The sequence below is a fragment of the Entelurus aequoreus genome, linkage group LG05, assembly GCF_033978785.1.
Source record: "Entelurus aequoreus isolate RoL-2023_Sb linkage group LG05, RoL_Eaeq_v1.1, whole genome shotgun sequence".
NCBI lineage: Eukaryota > Metazoa > Chordata > Actinopteri > Syngnathiformes > Syngnathidae > Entelurus > Entelurus aequoreus.
Window position 1 is genome coordinate 16,417,193 of NC_084735.1, and position 13,627 is coordinate 16,430,819.

The following is a 13,627-nucleotide window of genomic DNA, read 5'->3' on the forward strand; positions in this document are numbered from 1 at the left end:
GCCAATACACAACTTTGTTAAATTTTTGTTTTGTGATCTGTCATGTTGTCACCAGTGTTATGCAAATTAATTTAAAAAATAAACTGATTATAGTTAATACAGAGATTGAATGTGCTTGCATGATGCTGTTACATGATTATCACTTCATTGAATTGTTATTAATTATTCCCCCGTAGTAGTTAAAGTAGCTTTGTTGTCACACATCTCTTTTTCTTCCATGTTTCTCCTTTACTAGGTATTTCCATGGTTCTGTACTATTGGTCTATTCTATCTACAACGTGTTTATGCTGCTGCCTTAAGGCAAGCTCTGTCTTCCCCCTCCAAATCCTCTTGTGTATCGTGACGTACCTCTAAAAAAGTCTAACCTTGCGTAACAGCGACGCGGCGAAGGCTGTAATTGGTTGGCTTTTAGTACTTGTCCTGTGTTGATGCCATTCAATCAAGAGGACGGCGTGGCGAAGTTGGTAGAGTGGCCGTGCCAGCAATCGTAGGGTTGCTGGTTACTGGGGTTCAATCCCCACCTTCTACCATCCTAGTCACGTCCGTTGTGTCCTTGGGCAAGACACTTCACCCTTGCTCCTGATGGCTGCTGGTTAGCGCCTTGCATGGCAGCTCCCGCCATCAGTGTGTGAATGTGTGTGTGTGAATGGGTGAATGTGGAAATACTGTCAAAGCGCTTTGAGTACCTTGAAGGTAGAAAAGCGCTATACAAGTATAACCCATTTATCATTTATTTATAAGAGGCATATACTGCCCACTTTTGCAAAAATGCCTTCTGTGTTTACAATTAAAGGCCTACTGAAATGAAATGTTCTTATTTAAACGGGGATAGCAGGTCCATTCTATGTGTCATACTTGATCATTTCGCGATATTGCCATATTTTTGCTGAAAGGATTTAGTAGAGAACATCGACGATAAAGTTCGCAACTTTTGGTCGCTGATAAAAAAGCCTTGCCTGTACCGGAAGTAGCGTGACGTCACAGGTTGTGGAGCTCCTCACATCTGCACATTGTTTACAATCATGGCCACCAGCAGCGAGAGCGATTCGGACTGAGAAGGCGACGATTACCCCATTAATTTGAGCGAGGATGAAAGATTTGTGGATGAGGAAAGTGAGAGTGAAGGATTAGAGGGCAGTGGAAGCGATTCAGATAGGGAAGATGCTGTGAGAGGCGGGTGGGACCTGATATTCAGCTGGGAAAGACTAAAACAGTAAATAAACACAAGACATACAGTATGTATACTCTATTAGCCCCAACACAACCAGGCTTATATTTAATATGCCACAAATTAATCCGCATAACAAACACCTCCCCCCTCCCGTCCATATAACCCACAAATACAACTCAAACACCCGCACACCACACTCAATCCCACAGCCCAAAGTACCGATCACCTCCGTAAAGTTCATACAGCACATATATTTCCCCAAAGTTACGTACGTGACATGCACATAGCGGCACGCACATACGGGCAAGCGATCAAATGTTTGGAAGCCAAAGCTGCGTACTCACGGTAGCGCGTCTGCTATCCAACTCAAAGTCCTTCTGGTTAGAGTCCAGCCGGCCGCTAATACACCGCTTCCCACCTACAGCTTTCTTCTTTGCTGTCTTCATTGTTCATTAAACAAATTGCATAAGATTCACCAACACAGATGTCCAGAATACTGTGGAATTTTGCGATGAAAACAGACGACTTAATAGCTGGCCACAATGGTGTCCCAATATGTCCGCTACAATCTGTGACGTCACGAGACGTTTTCAGCAGAATATTTTGCGGGAAATTTAAAATTGCACTTCACTAATCTAACCCGGCCGTATTGGCATGTGTTGCAATGTTAAGATTTCATCATTGATATATAAACTATCAGATTGCGTGGTCGGTAGTAGTTGGTTTCAGTAGGCCTTTAAAGTATTGTAACACAGCACCAGTTCCAATAACACTGAATGGCGTTCTAGTTACCATTGTATATTAGAAACAAAGGAAACTAACAAGCTGAATGAAGACACTACCCCTAGAATTGAATGGCTAATGCAGAACTTTGAAAGACTCATGACGGTGCCTCAAGGGACAGTGTAGTGAATACAGTACTCAGAAGCATAAACTAGCTGGAGCCACAACAGAGAAATAAAAGAGCCGCAGCTTGCAGACTTGTCACACTTGTAGAATTGGGGGTGATCAAGCAAGCAGATGCATGTATCTACAATATGCCAGCATTTGTGTATTTTTTTGGCAGATGCAAAAATGTTGTTTTACTGCTTTAAATGAAATAATTTAAATGTAATGAAATGAATGAATGTGTCTGCAAATATGGAGAATTGTATATGCAAGATCAAATTCTTCTATAAACTGGACTTTAAGACAAAATGAAGGTGATCATAGTACAGAGTGCATTTTCATGGAGGATAGATAGTGCTGCTTCACATACAAATACAGAAAGGTAAGAAACACTCCAAATATTTAATTTGAATGTATTTATTTTTTGGCACCAAAAAATTATTTGATAAAGACGTTATACTCAAAGAGCATATGAATTTAAGCAAAAAAAAAAATAAAAAAATTAAACCTCCAAAGGCATCAACCGCATGCCACTGTGCTCGATTATAAATCATGCCTCACACTTTTATTTAGAAGGTCATGGCCATAAGCCAAGAAGTTGGTCAATTTAAGCCTTAAGAAATCGATAGGAAGATGCAGCAAGATGCTCGTTTCATAACATGAGGTGTGAGTATTATGTTGAATTCATCATCTAAACGGGGATCACAAGTCTCGTGCTGAAAGATACAACCATCCCATTAGCTGGCATCCCAGTGAGAGCGGACTTTGTACGTTTCTGTGTTGTTATGTTCTTATTCTGTATTGCTTGTTTAACATTTTGTACTAGTGCTACATGTTTAATGTTTCATTAAAGCGATATCTTCTTACCACCCAGCTTATGAATCTTGTAGCTCATCTTCATATATTCAGGTTCTAAAATATAAGGTTCTGGATCATCATTTGTCCTAAAGTACTTGTCATTGGCTCTCACGAAGTCTGCCAGGATTAGTGGTAGTTGTTAAAGTTGTTGAAGGAAATAGCGATTGTTGTTATGCGCTCTGTGAAATCAATGACCCCAGGAAAGAAGTTACAATAATGTTGAAAATTACCAAAAAATACTATATTACATGTTATTATGAATGTGCCTGTTACTACATTACATATACTGTATACTTACAGCCAGTGATGGGCAAGTTACTGAGAAAATGTAGTAAGCTAAGCTACAAGTTACTCTTGATTAAATGTAGCTAAGCTACAGGGGAAGCTCTTCCCGGAGAATTGTAGCAAGCTACACTACAAGCTATTTTGCTACATCAAAGCTACATTTAACTGAATTGTATTGTACATCGGCATGTATAAAATCCATGTTAATGTAACTGAGAGTGTACAAATGGACCCCATAAGAGACCAATATTATTAACTTTAAGTCATTTAGCTGGGGAAACCCTACAGCTACCTTTAGGGATCCCCACACATCACAGTATTTACTTAGTTTGCCTTTTCTTTGGCCCACCCCTAAAATGTTATTCATTTTCCCTGCCTACAGTAAAAAAAACTGCATCTATCTCTACCTTGACAACAAAAAAACCAATGACTTGTGTGTTGTTTGGGAACAGCTGGTAATGGTTATGTGCAGTAAAATTGTTCATGAATTAAACTCACTTTAATGTGTGTTCCTAAATTTGTGTTGGACATCTTCGATTAAAAGAGCAGTTATTATTTTGGTTTATAGAGTAAACAACTAAAAACTAAGGTTTTGGGCTGTGTTTTCTTTAAACACATACATTTGTCTAAATATAGATATGGACTCGCATTTTTGTGGATTTCCTGGACATCATCTTCATCACTAAAGGAAAACTCTAATCTGTGGGAGAGAATTCCTCTGACATTTTCAACTATGTTACAATTATTTATTTTTTTGAGTGGTCAGCTTGAAGCGTCCCTCTGTCTCTGACTCCCTTGTCGTCATGTGACGTAAGTGAGTGTCTGTTAGGATTTTGCTTCCTGGTTTGGATGGCCCGCATTATCTTGCCTATGTCTGTAATGTTTCGCCCTAACCATAGCCAATTGTGACTCATCATACGAACACCAACCAATCATCATGGATTTTCTCCGTATGTATGTATGGATGTTCTCATTCATCCAGGTCATTGTATTTTCTCCATATTGTTCTTGGCCAGAATTCACAGCCAATTTTCTCTCTTTGTAGCTTGTAGCTTTCATGTAAGCTACCTCGCTACATGGCTTCAAAAGTAGCGAAGCTACAGGAAAAGCTACCTGTTAAAAAAGTAGCTAAACTACCACCAAGCTACTGGAAAATGTAGTTAAACTATGTAGCTTAGCTACATGTAGCTTGTTACTGCCCATCACTGCTTACAGCATGTATATAAAACTTTGTTGGAGGTTTTTGGCTGGTTTTTAGAGCACTTCTTTGGCGAAATAGATCGTATCCCCATGACCTGCATAGTTAGCCGCCTCTTGTTAGCGTTTTTTTTAAAAAATATATACATATTTGGAATGCACAAAAAAGAGAACGACATGTGTGTTCTTGTCTAACATAGGGTTTGTGAATGATTGCAGAATTCCCAGAAAAGTGCAGTTCTACTTTAAGCTATTTATGTTTCATATTTAAACTTTGAAGCCCACATCAACTATCTGCGCAAAACCTCTTTCTTTCACCTCCGCAACATCTCAAGACTCCGCCCCTCACTCACCCCAGCCGACACTGAAAGACTCGTCCATGCCTTCATCTCCTCCAGGCTTGATTACTGCAACGCACTTCTCGTCAGGGTCCCCAAAAAGAGCATCAAAAAGCTCCAGTACATTCAAAACAGCGCAGCGAGGATCCTGACGAGAGTGCGCAAGCGTGATCATATCACACCTATCCTCAAATCACTCCACTGGCTCCCTATCGCATCCCGGACCCAATTTAAGATCAACCTGTTCACTCACCAATGCATCTACGGCAACGCCCCCTCCTACCTCAAGGACCTAGTTTCCCCTCAACCCCCTACCCGCAGCCTCCGCTCCTCAAACACTAACCTCCTCAAACCCATCAGGACAAAGCTACAATCAATGGGCCGCCGGGCTTTCTGCTCGACCGCTCCGAACTTTGGAACGCTCTCCCCGACCATCTTAGAGCACCACAGTCGGTCGACCATTTTAAGAAGGGACTAAAAACCCACCTTTTTAGCACAGCTTTGATCTAATTTCTCTGCCTTCTTGTTTTTAAATGCACTGCTTGCTTATCTGTTTTTTATCCAGTGCTTTCAGGCTCTTATTTCTACTTTATCTATGTTTCTGTTTTATCTAGTGTGTGTCATGATTCATTTCTATTTTAATTTTTTTTATATAATCTTACTTTCTATTTTTATTTTTAATACTTTGTAGCACTTTGAGATTTTAACAAATGTAAAGTGTGTAACAAATGCAATTCATTATTATTATTATTATTTAAATCGGTGTTTGGCCCGAAAGACCAACATTTTTGGCCTCTCCTGTATTCACTTATTTGGCTTGACATCGTTACTGATGTTTTTTCCATCTTTCTTATTGACTAAATTTGGGGTGGAGTCAAGCATCAATACTATTGATGCCAAGAGCAGTAGCGGATCAATACTAGCGGGATTGAGTCACCAAGGTGGGATTCTTTGTTTGGATACTTGATCCAGTGGAATGGTACGCAGGTGAATGAACTAGTTTGTTCGATGCAATGGTTAGCCGTACATTAAACAGGGCGAAGTTTTGACGAAAATTACAGTCGAAAACCGAATTATGCAAAAAGTGGGGTGTATGAAAACCGGGGTACTTTACCAAAATATACAATATTGCCCCAAAATTTGATTTGGATGTTTATTTCTGAGTTCCATCTGTATGTACGTTTTGTCAAGACTGAGCTGTGAGTGAAGATATCAGATATCATATTAGCTCACAAACTGACTTGCTGTTTCATGCTAGCACCTTGTGACTTTTTAAAAATTGTATTAACAGTTACAATGGTTAATATTGCACACATCGGTAAAAAACATATTTATATTATGATGGGAAGTCATGAAATTGATTATATTCACCTTTTGAGTTGAAACTTGTGATGGTACCTCGGGATACAAGTTTAGCTTATATGTTTTTCCGATATACGAGCTGTCTCTCTGCTAATTGTTATGCTTTAGGTTAGGAGCAAAAATTTGAGTCACGAGCCTCCCTACCACTAGATGGCGGAGCGAATGTCACATTGGACCCCGTAAGATTTGACCAAACATCCGGTCTTACTCCCTAGCATTAGCTTTTTGCTAGAGATGAACGCAGCCCAGTTGTTCCCAACATGGGAAGGAAGAAAGCGAGTGTAAAGGACAGTGCTTAAAAGAAGATGTGAATTATATTCATTGAATTAAATAAATAAATTGTGTATTTGATGGAAAAGCAGCTGGAAGGAATTGATATAGAAGTCCACTCTCTAAGGTAAATTATCTGTGATGATCTGTCACTTCATTTCTGTTTGTTTCCTTGTTTTGTATTTACTTCCTATCAGTGCTCTTATTGTGTTTCCATTTCCTGCTTGTCCTGCTGAGCGCTGTGTTTTTTCCCCTCACCTGCTGTTGATTGGCAGCCGGTCCACACCTGCCGCCAATCAGCATGTTCCTATTTATGCCGGTCTTGCGTGCTCCTCAGGGCTCGAGGATTATGTCACAAACTCGCATGGCTGCAGTTGTTGTGACCCCAAGGTGCAGGAACCAGGAGGATAAAGATAAGGTAAGAGGATTTTAATAGGATAAACAGAGAGAAAGCCGTCTTGCATGTAACAGTTCAAACATAAATCAATCCTCGAACCCTGAGGAGCGCGTGAGACCGGCATAAATAGGAACATGCTGATTGGCAGCAGGTGTGGACCGGCTGCCAATCAACAGCAGGTGAGGGAAAAAAACATAGCGCTCAGCGGGACAAGCAGGAAATGGAAACAAAATAAGAGCACTGATAGGAAGTAGACACAAAACAAAGAAGGACAAACAGAAATTAAGTGACAGATCGTCACATTCTGTACATTATTATCAAATTACTTCATTAACAAACTAATATAGTTGTTTGTAGTACATTCTATTGTATTGTTTTTTTTACAATATTTATCGAAAGGTTGAATTTTCTTGCTGAAGGAAAGTTGATTTGAATTCATTTTAATACAGCACAAGGTGTGAGCTGTGCCACAGGACCAATTCAACAGTACTGTAAGTGTGTTGAACAATAACAATATTAATAGAGTGTTTTGAACTAAGATGGGGGTGGACTATTGTGAGGGGCTTTAGTTGACACAGTGCCCCTAGAGGGAGACTATGGCCATTTTGCTCAGGATGGCTGTCCTTCTGGCCGGCCTGCTGAATGTATAAGACAGCAATTATAGCACATTGGCATATGGGTGGTGGCAGACACCCAGCCCTGATGATGGAGCCTGCCAAGCATTTGGCGGTCCAGGTCAGTATCACATATTTATTGCCAAAAAGCACCCTAATCATGACCACCCCCTGTCCAAAAGAGAGTGTCAAAAGACTGACGGGGGTGTGTCCTCGCTAACTGCACAGTTGGGATGCGGAATCTGGCAGCTTGCCTGTGTTTAGTCCAGCTGGGAGTGTGGAGTTGGGATCCAGTTTGCCTCTGTGTTGATGTTCCCAAGGGGCAAACTGCAGCAGCGAGGACCCAGAAGTGCACACAAGCAGACCTGGTCACAGATGTTCCACTGTGGCACCTTGTGGTGCCTTGTGGCACACTGGGTCCTCTCCGGGACCCGTCTTAGCTCAGGTGCTGGCGATCAAGGCTGGTTGTTGAGTATTTAAACATGCTTCCTCTAAACAACAGGGTGTATTCACAGTATCTTATCTGGCTTGGGGGCATCTCACTGGTATGAGAACACGTTCAAGTTCAGTACACTTTGGTACCTTTGGCGGGATTGGAGGAAGTATACCAGGCCACTTTCATCCTAGCCACCTGTCTTTGTCCGTTTATGTATTTTACAGAGAAAACCCAAGAGTTCTTCAACTTTAACTGCAAATTAGGGGTTTCAAGCTCTGACTTCTTCTTGGCAATATCTCGCTGCTCCTCGCACGTTTTAAATGATGGTGGCCTCATTTCATGATAGAAGTACAGATAGAAGGGGTGTCAAACAAAGTAAGCGGGAAGATTTTGTTCTCATTTAAATATGCAAGTTATGCAAAAAATACATTTGAAAAGTGAATGTAAAACTGATATTACCATGACAGTTCAATAATAAGCTTGCTTGAATCACATTGAGAATGTCTAACTAACTACACCCCCTCTCAAAAATGCTAAATAGTTGGTTCCACCTGGCTCGACGTCATAACGTCATCAAAGCTCACCTTTAAGCATTCACACACAGCACAAGAATTTTGGAACAAGGAAGAAGTGATAGAAGAAAGATAAAAACATAATAAATATATCTGTGGCACCATAGGAGAAAGTTACAGTATCAGTAACAGTAGTTTCCTCTCATGGCACATAATTGTGGTGCATTCAAGGACCCTCAATTGAAGTTAAAAACAGGGGTGTCACTAGTTTTTATTTACTGATTATGTTATGTTATTTTCATTTATTATGCGCCCCCCAACCAACTGTTACATCAGCAAGCGCAGCCCGAGTGGAGAAACAAAAATGATAATCCCGTGTGAATCAGATCATTTCTACTTTACACTCTGAAGTAAATAAAGTGAACCTTCACAGATTTATAATTGTATGTAATTGAATAATGGCAAGTTATATGATTATTTAAATTCCAAATTATTAAGGGGGGTTTATCTATATATGTTAATCCCATTTTTAAAGTCAAAAACATAATTCAAGTGTATACAAGGTTTCAACCAAATCCATGCATTCATTTGAGTTAAAGTAAACATATCAAGTGTGTATGGGGCAGCAATGTTGAATCTGGTACGACGCCCCTGACAGTGGTACTTCAGTTGTCGTTAGCATTCCGTCCCAAAAAGACCAAATTGTAGGAAAACCGTATATTTCCTATAAGAAATCATGTAAATCCAATTAGTCTTAAAATATTAACCAGGACACATTTTATAGACAATAATTAGAGTTTTACATGCAGAAAACAATGTAAAATACATATGAGTGATGAGGAATGAATTAAACTTTAAACATCATTTTTACCTTTATTGAAGACTTTTGTTGGCAAAGATGGCGATGAGCGGACTGGAACCATGTGTTGCAATCTTTGTATGCCATCTTTGTACCCTGCAACACATTTTTTTTTCTTGAATTCAATAGTGTTTCTCACCTTCCTTATCAAAGCTTTGGCACATGCAAATAGGGTTGGGTACCGAATTCAGTACTTTTACAAATGCTGAGCAAATTCCACCGATAGTACTCGTACTGATCAAACGATACCATATTTTGACACCTTTGTTGCACGTCATGTCCGGTTGCAGACTCGACACCGGTCCAAGCACATGGTGGGGAAACAAGCACTCTAGCAGCACTCAGCCAGACTGTCTCTAGGTAATGTCATAATTTAAGATGCCAACAAGGCTAGCATACCTGATAGAAAGTTGTTGAAAATACAGTAAGGCTCTACTTTTTAAAATGCGCTATAGCCATCTTACGTCTTGGAATGTAAACTGTATGCAAAGCATACTATTTTACTCTTGCAAATTAGACTCAGAACTGTAAGAAAAGAAAATAACACCTGGACACGACAATTGACATCAACTCGGTATTAATATTGAATAAAAGAAATACGACACAGGAACGTGTGTTCGGGTGTTACTATATGTTAAGACAAAATAAATGGGAACCAAATCTTGACATAACACAAAAGTACTGAAAATCGGTTCAAATGTGTACAGTACCCATCCCTACTTGCTTATTTATGGGTGACTTATTTTGCAGTTGTACTCAATTTAAACATCAAAGAGACTGAGGCCCCTGTTTACACTAAGGCCATGTCTACACTAAGTCGTTTAACCCCTTAAACGAATAATTATATAGCCTAAGCCCCTTTTCAGCCACACTAAACCAGCATTTAAGGTCCCCCTCCTCGGACAATTTTTTACACGGCTAAGTGTGCCGTGTATTTCTTGAATCTCCGGCACTTAGCTTTGTATGGACTCATTGATCATTTACAAAGTGAATTCGGAGAGGAAGTGACGCCAGAAAGACCGCGCCCCACACAGGAAGTGACGTCAGAAAGAACACGCCACAGCCAGCTTCATAATAAAGCGGTTTTGTAACTCGCAGCTAACCACTAGAAATATGGAGGCGAGTCAACCAGACATGCCCGTGTTTCTCCTTCTTCTACATGTACAGACGCTTGTGGAAATCACACATCAATACCTTAAGAGAAAGCGATTGCAGCTATTTCTCAGACGGCAAGAGAACTTTACAACGTCCAGGTCAGCTGTGATTCTAGATCCCTAGTTTGATTGATGTAAAATGTTCTTTATCACATTGTTTACGTGTCTAATAAAGATTTGATTAATTTATGATGGCTCAGGTGTGATTCACTACAATAGGGCCCCATAGCACACTGGATTCCAATAAATTGAAATACCACAAAACTGGATATTGTTCAGATAAGTTAAATTTAAGAACTTGCACACAAAGCAACACTGGAGGTGACTATGACTTGTGCATTTTCCGCACATGCATATTAGGTCGCGTTGCGCCGGCGGACGGCAGACGGAGGGGGTCTTAAACGGTGGCGTTGTTGTGTATGGACACGGATAAGGTTAGGTGTGATTTACCGTGGATACTTTTATCCGGCTTAGTGTAAACGGGGCCTAAGGTTATCCAGGGTAAATCCCACCTAACCTTATCCTTGTCCACACACACACAATGGTCGTTTGAGACCCCCTCCCCCCCTCCGTTAGCCGGCGCAACGTGACCTAATACGCGGAAAATGCGCACGTCATAGTCACCTCCAGTGTTGCTTTGTGTGCAAGTTCTTAAATGTAACATATCTGAACAATATCCAGTGTTGTGGTATTTCAATTAACTGGGATCCAGTGTGCTGTGGGGCCCTATTGTAGTGAATCACACCTGAGCCGTCATACATGAATCAAATTTTTAATAGACACAAAAGTAAACAATGTGACAAAGAACATTTGACAACAATCAAGCTAGGGATCTAGATATCTGGTCAGGACACTCCTCACTCTTTTGCCTTCACCTTCATTGTCCATTCCTTTTTGGTGACTATATATACTCTGGACCTAGACGTTGAGTCTGCGACATACATGGCGGACAATAACTGATACAGTCTGCTTTGCCGGTTCAAAAGCATTTGCCGTTTTCCGTAATCTTCCCTCGATGGCCAGGTAATACAAAGCACACACTACCTTTTTTATCACATCCACGGTAGCCCGCATTCTCGTTGACTCTTCTTCGACAAATGGACAAAGTTTTTCGGTAAGTAGAATCACAGCTGACCTCAACATTCGAAAGTTCTCTTGCCGTCTGTACATGTAGAAGAAGGAGAAACACGGGCATGTCTGGATGACTCGCCTCCATATTTCTAGTGGTTAGCTCCGAGTTACGAAACCGCTTTATTATGAAGCTGGCTGTGGCGCGTTCTTTCTGACGTCACTTCCCGGTGTGGAGCGCGATCTTTCTGGCGTCACTTCCTCTCCGAACTCACTTTGTAAACCATCAATGAGTCCATACAAAGCTAAGAGCCGGAGATTCAAGAAATACACGGCACACTTACCCGTGTAAAAATGTGTCCGAGGAGGGGAACCTTAAACGCTGGTTTTGTGTGGCTGAAACGGGGCTTAGGCTAAATAAATATTCGTTTAAGGGGTTATCCGGCTTAGTGTAGACATAGCCTGAGATAACAACATGTGGAATTCTTTGTTTGGGCACTTGATTCTACGGAATGATAGATTTTGCAGCAGTACCGCTGTACTTAAACTGTAGTTCAAAAATCCAAACCCTCAGCACCCACGAGTATGTTTGTTTTGTGTGAAAAATTACGTACAACCAGAAATAATCCATATAATCAGGACAATTGCAGTAATACAGTGGTTTACAAGCAAACGGGTGTATGTCTAAATGTTCAGTGTGAAGGCATGAATGGCCAAGTGTGAGTTAAACAAATAAATGGGTTATACTTGTATAGCGCTTTTCTACCTTCAAGGTACTCAAAGCGCTTTGACAGTATTTCCACATTCACCCATTCATGGCGGGAGCAGCCATGCAAGGCTGCTAACCAGCACCCATCAGGAGCAAGGGTGAAGTGTCTTGCCCAAGGACACAACGGACGTGACTAGGATGGTAGAAGGTGGGGATTGAACCCCAGTAACCAGCAACCCTCCGATTGCTGGCATGGCCACTCTACCAACTTTGCCACGCCGTCGACATCTTTAAACGTATCTCAGGAACAGGACACACACACACTGTCTTTATCCCGATAGGAGAAGAATCCGCAATACAAAATTAAGCTGCTGCAATGCGGGGATTAATTTCATTTGACATTGCTTCAGGATACATTCACATGTCATGTTTTTGCAGAACGAGAGGTTGAGTTATCCTTGAAGATAATGCTCATCAGTGGTGCACACCCACACGTCTGCTTTCTTTTTTTTTTTAGTGTGAGCGGAAAATAAGCTTTGCTATTAATTTAAAGAAAGGACACAGTCTGAGTGAAACAAAATGATGTCATGAATAAAGAATGAGTTTTATTTCTCTGCGTCAACTTCACTAAGTTGTTAAGGCCTTGAAATGGTAGTTTCCTCATTAAATATGCCGTTTTAGATATTTTAAGCCATTTTCAATCAAATATTAATGTCCGATCCAGGAAAAATGTACAATGTGTAGAACCCAAGCATTTCTTCTCACGTTTTACTACTAGGGGTGTCATGTTCATCACCATTGTCACCATTAGTCCTGCGTCTTCCTACTTTTTTTCGAACATGCTGTAATGAGAAACTGGAAATATGTCATGTATCATGTTCGAAAAAAACTAACACCAACTATAACTATAACTGTCTGAGTTCGGTACTTACCTCGGCTAGAGTCCGATTCATTTACTTTACAATACGGTTTTATTTGGATCATGTTAAAAAACCTACGTCACAATAAGCAATCACACCTTAAAAAAGGAGTATAAAGCAGAGCTTATTTGAAAGTATATATACATATACACATTATCACATACATATACACATACACAAATGCAATTTTGTTGTCAAAATGTAATCAACGCACATTTTTAAACGTTTTACTTAACTGCAAGGCATTAATTTGCTTAAAACTTGGTAACAGTATAGCAAGAATTGAGAGCACATTTTGAAAGTATTTGCAATAATACAGCAAACAAGGTACAGATAGTAAACACACCCATAAATGATAAATGATAAATGGGTTATACTTGTATAGCGCTTTTCTACCTTCAAGGTACTTAAAGCGCTTTGACAGTATTTCCACATTCACCCATTCACACACACATTCACACACTGATGGCGGGAGCTGCCATACAACAATTTACATCTGCATTTACTCTTCTTTTAAAAAAGAAAAAAGCACATCATATAATATTTGCATCCTTTAAATGTATTAAAAATAAGTCGAGTCAGTTAAACA

General features: G+C 40.3%; 1 protein-coding gene across 2 annotated transcripts in view; it reads left to right on the forward strand.

Moving 5' to 3' along the window:
- The first annotated feature begins 6,714 nt into the window (after positions 1-6,714).
- Positions 6,715-13,627, forward strand: part of LOC133650233 (roundabout homolog 3-like) — a 46,724-nt gene continuing 39,811 nt past the window's right edge. For both annotated transcript variants that reach the window (XM_062047242.1, XM_062047240.1), the window contains exon 1: positions 6,715-6,787. In XM_062047242.1, the coding sequence (XP_061903226.1) occupies positions 6,719-6,787 (69 nt within the window). In that variant the 5' untranslated portion in view covers positions 6,715-6,718. The remainder of the gene's footprint in view (positions 6,788-13,627) is intronic.